Genomic DNA, 15188 nt, shown 5'->3' with positions numbered 1-15188 from the left:
ATGGGGGGAGCAGACAGCCTCTTCATTCATTTTTAGTGTCTAATGCATAGACATTATAGCCAGGGTGCCTATTGTTAGTTGTTGTGCCACTTAAAAATTCAGCAAGTCAGGGCAATCTGTATGGCTAGTTTATTCGTAACCATAGTGTTCAGCTTGTATTTGCTGTGCTAGCTAGGAAGCAGTCAGACAGCCAAACATCCTTCCTGTCAAATAATCAAACGTAAAGCAGGAAGGAGGTTTTAGATGAAAGCATAAGTAATTAGGTTTCTGGGATAAAATCAAACGTTGAACTCAAAGGCTTTCAGACTAGTGACTGCTAGTGACACAGGATGCTTGGTTACCACAATTATTTGCTTGCATCTGTAAACCAAACAAATTATTATTGGGGCCCTTCAAAGTGCTTATGTGTAAGTATGTGGGGGGAGAGAAGAGGGCTTTTTCCTTTTTTTTTTTTTAGAACTGAACAAGAGCTGTGCCTGCAATGCACTAAACTGTTTTGAAAAATTCTACTATGGAAAATTAAAAGACAAGTTACGGGAAGTTGAGAAGGACATGCATTTTCTTCAACTACTTTTTCTCTGGATACTCTTTTATTCCCAGAACTGGTTAGCTGGACTAAGAAACTAAACCAGAAACTAAACCATCCTTGAAAGATGGAAAAAAAAAGGGGCTGCGGGGAGGAGAGGTAAGGTTATTTAGCAGACAATGGAAACCAACTTCCTTCATAGCTGCCCAAAGGCTGATAATGTCACAGTTGCAAGGGCTACTGTGAGCTGGGTGGATGCAGCAGGGATTGGAGGATACAAGTACCACAATCACAGCCTTGATTTTAACTTTAGTGCCCTGTACAGCTCCGAAACCCAGCTTTAGTCCTTGTGCAGGTATCTGCATTGCCTTCTTCCCTCAAATGGAACCTGAAGCCAATTGAAGAAAACCTGCATTTTTCTTGCATTAAGCACTACTGTATTCAGAATCAATGGGTGGAAGGTTGATGTAATCACAAAGCTTTTAATTTTTAGCTATTGCTACCACTAAAGCTGATCAAGTCCAGAGTCTTTAGCACAGCATCGAGGTCAGCTGGTCGCCGCACTGTTTCGGTTAAGCATCTTCTTTCATGCTCACTCAAGCCAATACCACAATTTTACTCCTGTCTTCTAAACATCTTGTAGAAAACTGAAATCAGTTATGAAATACCAGCTGCTAATGTCAATAAGGAATATAACCTAGGTTTCATTTATATTTTGTTGGTGCCACAAAGTTGCTTGACTTTGGAATGGAGATTATTTTGGGTAAATTTCCTGGTAGTGATTTCAGTGAAATCCTAACATAAGCTAGATTGCTTTCTCTGCTCATTAAAAGTAGCTAGGGTGCCTTTAATTTATGCGTAGTTAAAATACTTTTAATTGATCTATTAATTTCCTTTTATACATTCAGTACTTAAGAGATGATTATTCTTTTCATTAAATTCCCTTCCTACACCATTTAAAATCTACTAGACTGGGGCTTCTCTTCTACAATTGTTTTGGGGTGTTTTTTGGGTAGTTTATGTTCCCTGGCAGAAAAAGAAATTACTCTGTATTGTATGGAGAATCTATGCTAAACACAGAGCTCTTCTTGTATTTTTCCTCCCATACAGAGGAGACCACACCATGATTGTACACAGGGTCTCTCTTGACTCTATCTTAACAGTAACACTTGGAGCACCAAAGCAACTAGTATCTTTACCGTCTACAGTACCATTATCGTTAGCAGACAGGCATTCATTGTATTATACAAATGAATAAGTACAAAGCATGCTGCAACAGGTAGGCAAAGGGGCTGATGCTGCAGCTGTCTAGACGGTTTCAAGCAATTGAGTCTGTGCAGAGAACTTCATTATCACTTTTTCATCATTTTTGAACCAACAGCTGTGGTATTATAGAAGCTATTTACATAGTTTGTCTTTAGGTAAAAATTCTTAAAAGCAAACAGTTGCGTTTTTGCTGTAACCTAACTTCCTGGCATTTCCCATTACTACCTAAGTTAAGGAATCTCCTTGTTATAGCTTGTGCAAAGATGGTAGAGCACGGTTGTCCGCTAGAGCATTCTTGTAGAAAAGCCAAAGGGTGGGGAAGACAATCTAGGGTATTCCCCTTCTCTGCTTCTGCTCCCAGGCCTTAATTACATGTTTATACACCAGGTGAGATTCTCTGAAGACTCCCTAAACAGCTTTCAGGTGGTTTTGAAGGTGGGGGGTTGGCAAGAGGCCCCATTTTAGATTAAATCTCTTGCCTCCTTAAAAGCTTGCATGATCAACAGTAAGCAGTTCATAATGCTCACGTCTCATATTGGGGCAGATCTTAGAAGAAACTTATGACAATCCACCTTTGTGAGAAATGTTTACTGCCTTCACAGCAACAGTCCAAGAAACACAAATAAAGGGGGGAAAAAACAAACAAACAAAACAGTCTATTTTGCTAGTGTCAATAATGAATATCAGAAGTAAGATAGGATACATACCAAACCAGGATTACTATGAAAAGAATTAATATCATTCCTCATGCAGTCCTGATTCCTCATCATCATGCTTTTGTATTGTTTGCAGTACCTGTGCCACATTGCAGAAGCTAGATCAAGCAGGGGACTAATCTGAAACAAAATTCATCTGTACATGTATTTCCCCCTTTCCTTTCTACTAAAAGATGCAATAAGTAAGAAACAGCAGCACATGCTAAATTCAGACAAGCATGGATGCCTGAATGAATGGATAGAGGAAAGGCAAGACTTGTCTCTGCTGCAGCATCGGTTGTGTATGGCAACCTACAATAAAGTCATCTTAGGTCTTCATGGTTAGGATTTTCTGGCATTGCATTTTAGGACTTTAACTGTAGGAAGAGACAGTATCATTTAGAAAAATAACTTTATTTTTGTGTACTTAGTGTTAAAAGTATCTGGATTGAAAGTTGAGCCTGACAGAAACCAGAAATCCACAGTTCCATCAGTAATATTTAGACATTGCTGCAATCCTTCTTTTAAGTTTTTGAGAAACTTGAGTCATTTTGGATTCAGAAGTAAGACTGGTGACACAGTAAGTATTAAGTTACAAGTCTAACTCTCATCAGGCACAAAAATGAAGTTTCCCTGAGATGATATAACGAGGAACTAGTATATAAACTTCATATCACATTATCAGGGAAGGCTTAAGAGTACAAAAGCAAGATTCTGCTACAAAAATAGGAATACAAGTCCTTAATACTCCATGCTGAAGATGAAGTTTCCAGGAGGATTAAGAATTACATATTGCAGAACTGCAGCAATCATATTTAAGTTAAATGATGACACTTGGCTTTGGTATATCCCCTTTTGTTTACTTTTCAAATCAATTCCCATGTTAATTTCCTGAGATCTTCCAGCACTCAGTATAAACTTTGTACAGTCCCACTGCTTCTTCCCCATTTTTTCTCTTCATTTTTCTTTTCCAGATAGCATTATATTCACGGGAAAAAATAAAAATAAAAATCAGAAATAACCATGAAAAAAATTCATTCTCCAGGCCTTCAAATAAGTTGTTTAGCCAAAGGAAGCCCATTAATCACACCATAACACATATTTATATAATAAATATCTGAAATAGTCAGGCTTCCAAAAACTGCCATCTTTGACTTTGTACCCAAGTTCCAACACTCAAGGTGTAACACAAGGCATCCTCATCTTCAGAGGCATGTCTTCGCTCCAGCTTGTCCATGGACCAGGCAAGGCCTTGTCACCACCATACCAACGTGGTGATAACCATCATAGCCATTCATCAGCACCACCACCACCAGCGTTGAATGTTAAAGTAGTATATTATTTGTACTGTATATTATTTGTACTTATGTTTCATGACTGGAGAGTGCAGTATTTCAGTTCTTTTGCAGATACAAAGCTTTGTGTCGTAAATATTCTTCCAAACATTTCACTGCAAAAGGGTCAACATCAGTATCAAACTTATTAGCAAAGAAGTGGTGGTTTCGCAGCATCCATTTCAGATCTCCTACCCCAAACACACAGACAGACCGAACATGAACTCCGCTGCATGGTGGGTAAGGTGCACCTTTAGACACATCTCCTTCAAAGTACTGCCACTTGACAAACCTGGCCAGTGCATTCATATCAGAAACATCGTACTTGTCACTAGAAGAAACAGCACCGGGGACTTCAGGGATTCTCTGAATCGTTGCCCACAGGTATTCATCAGGGCTGTAAGTGTCTTTTGCCCACTCAATAAATTTGAGGATTTTGCTGCTTTCTAATATATGTTCTACAAATCTTCTGCTAACTACAAAATAGGCACTTCCAGAAAAAATTGGAGTACTGAGAGGTGGCAGTTGTTTGTCTATACCTGTGTTCTTTACCTTACCATCAATAATCTCATAGTGTTTTTTCCACCTTACTTCTTTATAAACAGGCATTTTTTCTGTCTCCAAGCTGTTTTCACCTTTAAGAGCTTTCAATTTCTCTACTATTTCCTGGTTGGTCTTTATAGGAAAGTCCATGCCACAGAGGTTTATTAGGTATTTCCAGTTTGAACTTCTTCTGTAGAGATCTTTCATGCAATTAATATCTGCCTGCACCCTGCTCCATGAAGCATATACAACACTCTCTAGCTGGCTGGAAATAAAGACATTATCAAAACATGAAACTATTCCCTTCACAGCAGTAAAAAAGGATTCTGGAGACTTTCTGTCTACGTGAATGCAGTAAAAATTCTGAGGAGCATAGATAGATCTTAGAAGTCTATCAAGCATCTCGATTTTGTGATAAACCACTATCGAGTAAGCAATTGGAAATTCTGCTTCTTCATTGCTGAGAGGTTCCATAATGTATTTCCTCATCTTAGTGAAAGAGGCACAGTCTGCTGTCATGTTAATATAGTCATTGGCTGTCAGTTTGGGGCGTTTCTTAAATGATATTGATAATGTCTCAAGCTTCACCTTTTGAATTTCTTCTATATCACCCTCTATTATCCTGGTGCAGTTAATATTGCCAATAGGGTCTTCCTTAGTCAGCTCTAGATGTCTCCGATTTAAGAAGTTTGGTTTCTGGTTAACTTTCAAAACTGAAACAACTACTAAAATCAGAGTTAGACCCAAGAAAAGCCTGAAGCATGAGTTGTGGCAAAACCGTAGTTTCCTTTTCAGCATTTCAAATACCAGGTGGCTTTGTAGGGCTAAGAAAATTTGTCCTCCTCTCTGCTCATATCAGCCTCAACAACTTCAGAAGAAACAGTTTGTGTTTCTCAGAAACTTGGTACATTTGTCAGCAAGATGGAAGGAAAACTCCTAAAATGAAATAAAATATAGCTGTCATTGCAGTTACTTAAAAGTTTCTTAAAAAAGATTAATTGATAATAATGACTTTGCTATTTACTGACTGGGAAAAAAAAAGTGAATACTTCAGACAAAAATATTCTATTGAAAATTAAAAGTTAATGAATAAAATTAGTGTATTTTTTCAAGAAAAATATTGGGACAGGAAACATAGCTTTTGTGAGCTATTTCCGATCTTCTGTCAGCTGAACTACTAAGACTACAAACTCAAGTTCAGTAAGACAGCAAACCACGTTCAGCTGCATCTGACAAAGCCAAGGTAAGTCAGATATGTTTCTGACAAGCAAGTATTTGACTTAATAACTCATCTTCAGAATGTGACAAGAATGTTTTATACACACGTTAGCAGTGACATAAGTTTAATTACAGTTTTAACGTACCACTCACTTCCTAGATACTATTCACAATTCATCTTCTTGCTGGGGAAGCAGTCCCTGAAGACTTCCTAGATTTTTACGTGAGATGCAATCTCTTCAACATCCCGCAGTTGATCTTAGAAACACTATCCAGAAAGGGCTGATGAAAAAGGAAAAAAGAAATTAGCATAGCATGGCTCCTCAGCTTGCAGAGTTCTGAAAACAGCTGTGACTGAATTGCTGAAGTACCTCTTCAAGGTAAAAAGGCAGTAGTTATGATCCATCTTTAAAGCTGATTAGTGTTAAATCCCTACAAAACGCAGAAATCTAAGAGCACAGCAGTGTTGTGTTACCATCATTTAGACACTTTAAAAAAAAAAAAAAAACTATTCAGCAGTTGCTTTTTATGTGGAAGCATGCTGCAAGGGTGAGTTGCAACCCAGATGCTACATTATTTTTGTTAGTTCTGCCTTTGTTGTTGTTGTTTTTTTTTTTTTTTGTTATTTTGTTTTTTCCATATTCTGTTTGTAGAGTGCTGAAATGCCTTTGTTCTGTTTCAGCACTCTGTGAAGGGTTTGTCCCAAAGTCATGTGCCTGCTATAGTTCTAGCTGTTGAGAGCACTGCAGTCTACAACCGGATTAAAGAACTAGGTGTCCTTTTTGTACTACCTCATACATATAAAATAATGAAGAATAGGATGTTCTTAAACAATTTACACTGCTACTCAAGCAGTCATGCTTACATATTCATTATCTGAATAATTCAGCACAGATCTGAATTTCAAACCAAGCTCTAGTTGTGAAAAACAATATAATTTATAGTGAATCTCTTCCAACATTTTAATCTTTAAATTAAAAGGTTCGTGAAATATTGAAGTCTTTGAGAGAGCTACAGCTCCTTTCATTTTTGTTACTTTCAAGAAAGTTTTAGTGCTTTGAGTAACTTTTTGACTCCAAGCAATTGTTTCCCAAAATAATTAGTAAGAACATTTGTTTAAGGAAGATTGTGCTATATTCTCCTCTGGGTTTTGCTGTTTCAGCATAAGATTTTATTTTCCCCTCTTTTCTTTAAGCTACCTCAGTATCATTTTAGCTTGTAGCTTGCATCCTATTCTTCATACATTGTGGCTCTTAACTTGCAAAACCCAATACATGTGTGTGTAAAAAATTGAGATGTGGCATTGCAGAGCTTTTTGACATCAGTGGTGCCATTGGGACGCACTATGCTTTTTGTCCACCACTATGCCCGCAGCACTGCAAATGGACCAGGGGAACTCCTCAGTCACTACTTTTAGATTGTGCTGTAGCATCAAACACAAAGAAATAATTTAGAGCAAGTTTTAACGTGCTTTACAACTTACCACACACTTCCTTACGTGACATCCTGCCAGTTCTGACTAGTAAATCTGATCCAATAAAAATAATTGCCATGATATATGAAATAAAAGAAAGATAAAAGAAGAATAGCAGCTATGTGATAGTCTCCATAGCCTCTATCAAGTATATATTTCCATAGAATGTAGTTTGTGATATGGGTTAACTTTAAACTATGGTTTTCTGCTTACTAACCACATCTGAACAAGGATTTTTGTAAAAGTTAATATGTAATTCAAACACACTTACATTTGTGAATTTTTAGCTGTCAGAAACTGGAACCCTTTTCTTTAGGACAAGAGTTAGCATTTCTACTTTATCCTATTCTCAGTTTATATAGAAGCATGAGCACTGAGGAACAACGTGCACTGTAAGAGAATTGCCACCCATTTCTTGTTCTCTGTGATTCAGGGAGACAGAGCCTTAACTGAAAGCTACCATTGAGATCTTCACTTGCTATGACCTCCAAAGACTAAGTTTGCTAAGAAGTCCTTCTTAGTCTGCTTTTAGTGGAAGACTTCGATGAATACAGGGTAAATAATCTGTTTCAGAAATGTCACCTATAGCTAGCTGGTTGTTTTGAGCTCAAAATAAATAGAATTTTTATTTCCTTTATACCAAAAATAGAAATATGTAAACATTTACAGGTTACAAGGCACTTATCTTTATGTATTTTTTCCCCTGCAGTCAGTTCCTCTCCCTGACATACCAATTCTGAGCAGTCTTAACCATAAGCTGCTTTGTTTGTGTTTGGAATTCCTTTCTAGATGTACTAGAACTTGGCCATACCCCCATTCTTTGCAAACACTGACCTTCACAGAGTTAGGACAGATTTTCTACTTTTTGCAGAAAATACAGCTCTTTCTGCTTTAGAAAGTTTTATGAGCCTAGAATACTCCTAACATGGTTTCAAACAGCAAAGCTTTTGCCATCTTCTTCTCAAGTTCTTGATAGCTTCAGTGTTAACGGACACAGCTTTGTACTTGGGAGAGCAGGAAGGAGGTCTGCACAGCCACCGACAAAGAAAAAGACTTCATGCACAGCCTTGGACTTGCTCTCAGCTGAGGCTTGGTCTCAGAAGTTATGTACTTGACCCATTTCCATCTTCCACTGCTTCCTCCTCATTACAGCTGTGTTTTTCATGCAGCAGTCACTCAATGGGGAAATGCACTGCAGTTGCTGGTATTTGGAAGAGTTGGTAAAAAGGTTTCGTTACCTGCCTGCTTCCCTCTTTCCTGACAGAATTGTTCTTAAATGCTGTATAGAAACCATAAAGTAGACTAAACAGAAAGCACAAGGTTACTTCAACCTGATTTCTCCTACAGACTACCACTGGACATTTAAATAGGCCTTTTGGGAAGGATTACTGTACCAAGTTTAAATCTCCTAACACCTGTTCTGTGTCAGAGGTGAAATAACTTGGATCACCTGCATCTTAATTTATTCATCTATGAAGCAAGTATTCATTACCTTTATGTTCATATCATTATGTTTGGGAGACATTTTGATAGAAGTCAGATATAATTTTCATATTACTGTAAAGGTGCTGTAAAATAGCTGGGTTTTGTTAGCATTGTGTTTACCTGGTTACTTTATAAACTTGTTTTACCCTACATGCTCAGTGGTAAATGTGAGCCACATTATTGACTTGAATGAGTCAGGAAGAGACAGTATGGGTATTTGTGCTAAAGGACTGAACTAGGAACAAAATTAGTCAAGGAAAGGCTGCAGCCACAGACAAGAGGGAGCAGCACCCTCTTAGCCCAGCTCTGCCTGTGACTTCAGATTAGTGTGGCTTCATCCATCCTTAAAAACAAATACAAAATTCCACAAGAAATATACGTTTTCAATAATACTAATTAAAGAAAACATCTTTTACAAGATTATAGCACAGCTCCAAGGGAGACTGAATTTCATTTGGATGTTTTATGCAGACTGGCTGGACTATAACAGTTAACAGCAGTACTGTTACCATCATCACAGAACAGCTTGGGTTGGAAGGGACCTTACAGACCACCCAGTTCCAACCCCCTGCCATGGGCAGGGATGCCACCCACTAGATCAGGTGTGCCAGGGCCCCATCCAGTAAGCTGCATTACACTCACACCAGTCAAGGGGACTCTTATGATGGTGCAGAGGAAGCACCGTGCTGCTACGCTGACCTGCCAGGAGCCGTGGCAGAGGTCCATGAGCCTGAGCCCAGCTGTGCAGAGCCCACCCCTTCGGACGCAGTTCCATGGTGGGATTCGTCCAACACATGGCATGGTGCTGGTATAAGGAGCAGTACCACTCCCATCCCTCCCAGCCACACATACCCAGCACCTCCTGTCAGTGTGGGAGCAGGCCTGGTCCCAGGGAAGTCCCGGGTCTGCTGGTACGATGCTGAGGGCCTTCATAGCCCCAGCCTGCTCTCACCCCAGGAATGTGTGAACCCAGGGAGGGATGGAAGAGAATGGTGCCTCCTCCTTCAGCAGCAGCACGCTTGATTAAACCAACTCAAGCTTATCATGAAACTGAATCCTTAAAGCAGGGGTGAGGATCATCAAGGAGGAACAAAGGCAAAACAGTACAGTGGATCTGGACAAGGGAATTTGGAAAAGCCTTGCTTGATGGGAAGGCTTCAGAGACCTAGCAGATCACCACACCCTAGTCCAGCAAACTCAGCCTCCACGTTTTAGGTTCTTGTTTGGACTGATATGGCTGAGAGTAGGAGGTGTGTCTTTTCCTTAACTAGGTTAAAAGCAAGAGTTGCCTCTAATCAGTTTCACATCTGGGTAGTATCGTTCTCTGGGAGAATTCATTCTGCCCAAATTACAGTGCCTCAACTTCTTCCTTCCTCCTTCCAACAGCAGTTATACGTGCAGAATTAGCAACACGCAAAACATGGGTCAGTGGAACAAGCCCCTTCACACAATCATAAGCATAAGCATTTGTGGCTTGTGGCTTTGCTAAACAATTCCTACTTCTCCTTTGTCATGGGGACCCCTTTCTCAACACTCATTTAAAATGCATAGCCCTCATCTGTCCTGTCTAAAGTAGTTCAGAAAACAAAGTGAAACCATAGGCTAAGTATACATATTTTTTTTCTAAGATATTACCATAACTTTTTATGGTAAGTATCTTTTTCTATTATCATTATTTTAGAAAAAGCAGTTAGGACTTGCTGTTAATTGGTACACAGACCCATCTCTTGAAAAGATGATATAGGGCTGGTGGCCCAGGGACCAAAAACCACAAAAGGTCAAATGCCTTTTGATTTTGGCACTCCAGTCCTTCCTCACACCAGTGGAGAAACTGTTGAAGCAAGATGTAAAACACCAATTCAGCAATGAAACAGGAGGGCTGTGGCCTCCAAAATACACCATGGGCCAGTAGCACCAGAAGCTCGGAAGTGGTTAGGCAGAAAGTAAGAAAATACTTTGGGGTACTTAGGCAGCCTGTACATCTTGCAGAAGCGTGACAGAAAGGCAGGAAGGAGCTAAAGCCCAGCAGTACCACGGAGGCTGGCAGGAGGACAAAAACAGCTAAGAAATGTATGCATGGTCTCCTTGGTCTTGCATGCCTGGCCAGAAGGTTTCAGTGTCACTGCTCCCTCGGGCTGTCAAGCTAAGGTGCCCATAGGTCCTTCCCTTCACTTTTTCTCCTCTAAAAGAGCACCAGAGGAAGTAGATGGAAGTGTTTCTCTACACCTGTTGTAGCTTCTGTGACTTTTGGTATACAGCTCGAGGAGAGAGATCCCAGCAGCACAAACATTAACACGTGCCTTAAGTTTACATCCACAGACACGTAAGCTTTTAGTCAAAACTTTACATCACATATTTGAAACCTTTCTGGCAGTTGTAATAAAATCCTACGCACACTTATGACAACTTGTTTTTTTTTATTTTTATGGAAACCTATTGAAAAAATGCTGAGTGGAAAATGTAGTACAGAATATACCCACATTTCTGAAGTGCTGAGTGGAAAATGTAGTACAGAATATACCCACATTTCTGAAGTACTGGCTGGGATGGGCCACAAGACAAGTAATCCTTTCGATGGGTGGGGAGTGAGAGTCAGAACTGACTTATTTTCACAGTTTTTTTGCCTTTGGGGCAGGGGAAGGAGATATAAGAAGGCTTCAGCTGGCCCTCAGAATAGCAAGTGAGCTGGCGTCTTCCCAGATTCTTGCTCTTCGCTTTCCCCATTCACAAATTCCACCTGAGGTATCAAACTTTTCCTCAACACTTCAGCAGAAGGCCCTCCACTGATGGTGGATTTGCTGAAAAGTCTTTGAGTTTTCCTAGGGTATATCCAATGTGCTTCAAAGCATACATGTCCTGCAAGCAGTTTTCACAATTGACTTGCTTCCATTTAGGCTCAGCTATGCAGAACATTCATTCTGAGGAGGAAGTGATTTTTAAAGCCATAAACTGCTTGCATAAACACCAACATGCATAAGCACAAGGATGGAATGAGTGGATGTGGGGTTTTCTGAAAAGATGTACTACACACAGTAGGGTCACATTTACTCAACATTTCCATGATACTATCTTAGAAGTAGCTATGCCTGTAACCGAATGAAAGCAGTCACGTTTGTTCCACTTGTCTTCTGTCTTACGAAAACAAGCACAGCAGCACAAGCAGAGTATTTGGGCTACCATTAGACTGTACGGGGCTAAGACACAAATTCTGAAAGTCATGCCCAGAGCAGCAGGGCTGCATGTGGATGCTCACTGATAACACTCTGCAAGAGTGCAGGGCTTTACCTTCGGAGACAGTTATAAAACAGGAAAAGGAAAACAAAGGCAGTTATTTTCTTTAGAAAGAAATAACACATTTCTAGTGACTTGTTAGCTTAGAAGGCAGCTTTAAACAAACCACCACTGCTACACCTACCACTACATGGACACTGAATGATGGGAGTGACTAGAATTAGGTAGGCAATGAAAGAGTATAATTTTTGGTAGCCTTTCTATTGATTTGTCAGCTACATCTTCCTCACAACAGAGTTCAAAGTCTGATTCCCACTTGCATTAAAATCCTTTCTTAAAGGTCCCACAGGAAGAGCTAAATTAGCAAGAAATTTCAACTGAACAAAGGGAAGTCATTGCTACAAAGTCACTTAGTGACCATCGCCTATATCAAGGAGTCTGAGACTCAGTACTGAAGGAAAGTTTTACCTCAAGGTAACTGACACAGAAAGTGTCAGTCACACAAATCCCAAAGTAAACAAACAAATAAAACATGCCAAAAAAAAACATACATTTAAAGTATGATTGACTGGTTTAACAGTAGAACAGTTGAGTTGCCTTGCGTTACTCAGGTTAATCTGTGTGCATTGGCTACCTTTAAGTGAAATGCATGTGCTTTTTTTTTTTTTTTTTTTTTTTTTTTTCCACAATACTCTAATGCAGGAGCTGTAATTTCCCCTGGAACTGAGCAGGCTCTGCACTCCTGCTGCCCACCTACAGTGTTTGCTAATCACTCCCTTGTGATAATGCAGTGTTTTAGAAGGGGACAAACTGGCAGGCCCCTTAGCAGGGAAGGTAATGTCACCTGTAAAACCAAACCTGAATCTAATGGGGGAGGGAAGAGGCTGTCAAACTCTTGAGTACTTTGATCCCTCTTCAAGCAAAACATTTCGATTACTGGTCTGAGGAGACTTTCTTCGCCCTTTTTTGAAGGAAGTGTAGGTATGCCCAGTTATATTTCTTTAGTGAGCTAAAGGACAAATAGTACCAGCAGCAACAACCTCCTCTGAAAATACGAGATCTCTTACAGCACTAACATGGATCAGCATCATGCTCCAGTGCACAGGTTTAGCTCTATTGTGCAAGTCAATAAAATAGTTTTTTCTATTTTTAATCTACAGCTTAAGAGGTACTATATGTTTTGTTGTTTTTTCTCCCACTGTTCACTTCAAATGAGCACGAAACAAGTTTCATCTGATCTGCAAGACAATGCCACATGAAAATATAGTTCAAAAATGTGACTTTTTATTGCCTAAGATGCAGGCACTACCTAGAAAATAGTTTCCATTGCAAAATGCACAAAAAGACAAAATACATGCTATAATTTAGAGTGCTCTGTCAGGATCTTATGAACCAAAGTAAGTGGAGAACTTTGGGATTATGTCAGAATTCAAACAAAGACCAGGAGGAGACTATTAGAAATAAATAAATAAATAAATAAAATCTTTCCATAAGACTAGCAATAGGTTTTCCATTGTAGCAATGAATATGGAAAGCAGAGTTTTGGTCAGCACATCACTGTGCTCTCAACACAGCAGACTGTAAATCTTCAGCATGTATGTTCCCCAGTGCATTTCACAGAAGTGTAGAAAAAGAGAACAGACTTGGCAAAGATGTTCATGTTTTTTAAGCAACTTTTGGCTTTTATAGCTCCAGGAAATAGGTATTACCCCAGACATTTCAGATTCATAGGGAAGAGACTAATGCTGCTGACTGATATTTACTGTGGGGAGAGCAGTGAAATCACAGAGGTGAGAAAAAATGTATTTTCTCTTGTACACACCTACTTTCAAAAGCCTTGTTCCACTGTAACTGAGCTCTCACCTGACATACAAATACCATGTTATTTTTTCTCAGTAAATCTCAAGTTGAAGTGGATAGACTGAAATGCTAGGCTTGTCCCCTCTTCTCACACTGCCATTTCTGCCTCCCAAGGCCTGTCATTCTTGCCAGCTCTGAGGTCACCTAACTCATATTCCATTAAAAAAGAAATTTAAAATTGCAGGCTCCAAAATGGCAATTCCCTGCTGCTACCACTCCCCCTCTTTCCCACAAAGAAGTCTACTTTTCTGAGCAATACTGAAAGGGGGCAAAGTGCCAGAGCTTCCTGTCAGGCTTCTGAATCCTCCCTCCCACCCAACCTGGGTCACAGAAAACTATTTACAACTTTCTAAACAGCTTTGCTGTTCTGAAAAAGGAGGTTTCTTTGGGGTTTTCCCAGTTCTAGCGAATTTAATACAAGAAGAAAAGCCACACCTCAGGTCTGCGATTCCTCAGGAGCATGGGGTGTCTGTCCCGTGCACGCTGGTCTCACTAACAGGTTTCAGACCCATTCAACACCCTGCGCCCAGCAGCCTACTCCGGATGCTCAGCATCCCATGGAGGGGCCAGCCCTGCGCACACTGCCACAGGACGGGGTGCCAGGGGAGTTGGAAAAAAATAGAGGGGAGAAGGAAAGAAATGGATGAAAAATAAAGGGACAAAAAAACGGAGAGATGTGAACTGCATGGACTGGAGCGGAGGAGTGGAGAGGAGCGCAGAGGAAAAAGAAAATGAAGGAAAGGAAAAAAAGAATGGGGAGAGGGAGAGGAAGAAAAAAGGGGAGAGAGAAAGCAAGGAGAGAGAGAAAAAGAGAAGGAGGGAAAGGAAAGGGGAAAGGAAAAGGTAGAGGGAAAGGGCAAGAGAAGGGGAAAAGGGAAAGGGAAAAGGAAAGGAAAAGGAAAAGGGAAAGATAAAAGAAAAGAGAAAGATAAAAGAAAAGAGAAAGGGAAAGAGAAAGAGAAAGGGAAAAGCACAAGCAGAAAGAAGCGGGGCAGAAAGGAGAGAGGACACGAAGCACGGGGGGACGAGGTGCGCGCAGGGCTGCGTCTCTCCTGCCCCGCAGCGCGGCACCTGCCCGTGTCCCCACCACACACACACACACACACACCCCCTCACCTTCGCCACCACCACCACCGCCACCCCCCGGTGCTCCTTGGGGCGCCACCGAGCCCCTTCGAGTCGCGTCGTGCCCCCCACCCGTGCACCCACCTGCGGGGCCGCCGCTGCTCTCCCCGGCGCGGCTCGATGTGCCCGGCGCCGGCGAGGCGCCCCGCAGCCTGCAGCCGCCCCCAGCGGCCAGCGAGCCGCCTCCCTGCCCTGCCCTGCCCTGCCCTGCCCTGCGCGGCCCCACCGCACCACGACGGCCCCCGGACAGCCCCGCACCGCCCCCAGCACCACCCAGTGGCTCGGCTCGGCTCAGCGCCCCCCGGCTCGCTCAGACGGTGCCGAGATGCCGCCAGCCCCCGCTTCCCGCTGCTCTTTTTAGCACCTTTATTATTATTATTATTATTATTATTATTATTATTATTATTATTATTATTATTATTATTATTATT

The 15188-nt window shown here is 40.9% G+C and overlaps 1 protein-coding gene across 2 annotated transcripts; it reads right to left on the bottom strand.

The window, feature by feature from the left end:
* Nucleotides 1-2835: 2835 nt before the first annotated feature.
* GCNT1 (glucosaminyl (N-acetyl) transferase 1) lies at nucleotides 2836-14913 on the bottom strand. Of its 2 annotated transcripts, none has more exons than XM_082782494.1 (3): nucleotides 14842-14913; nucleotides 5729-5864; nucleotides 2836-5300 (listed from the first exon to the last, which is right to left on the bottom strand). In XM_082782494.1, exon 3 carries the CDS (start codon nucleotides 5160-5162, stop codon nucleotides 3882-3884), a length of 1281 nt encoding a protein of 426 aa, XP_082638620.1. In that variant the 5' UTR covers nucleotides 5163-5300; nucleotides 5729-5864; nucleotides 14842-14913; the 3' UTR covers nucleotides 2836-3881. The 2 variants fall into 2 exon arrangements, with proteins under 2 accessions (XP_082638620.1, XP_082638621.1); XM_082782495.1 differs by having other exon boundaries at nucleotides 5736-5864.
* Nucleotides 14914-15188: the final 275 nt, after the last annotated feature.

The sequence above is a fragment of the Aythya marila genome (genome assembly GCF_965140915.1).
Source record: "Aythya marila genome assembly, chromosome: Z".
Taxonomy (NCBI): domain Eukaryota; kingdom Metazoa; phylum Chordata; class Aves; order Anseriformes; family Anatidae; genus Aythya; species Aythya marila.
This window is presented reverse-complemented; position numbering and strand designations above follow the sequence as displayed.

Excerpts from the sequence above, each read along its gene's own strand:
- GCNT1 (XM_082782494.1), bottom strand. The coding sequence starts at position 5,162 with ATGCTGAAAAGGAAACTACGGTTTTGCCACAACTCATGCTTCAGGCTT.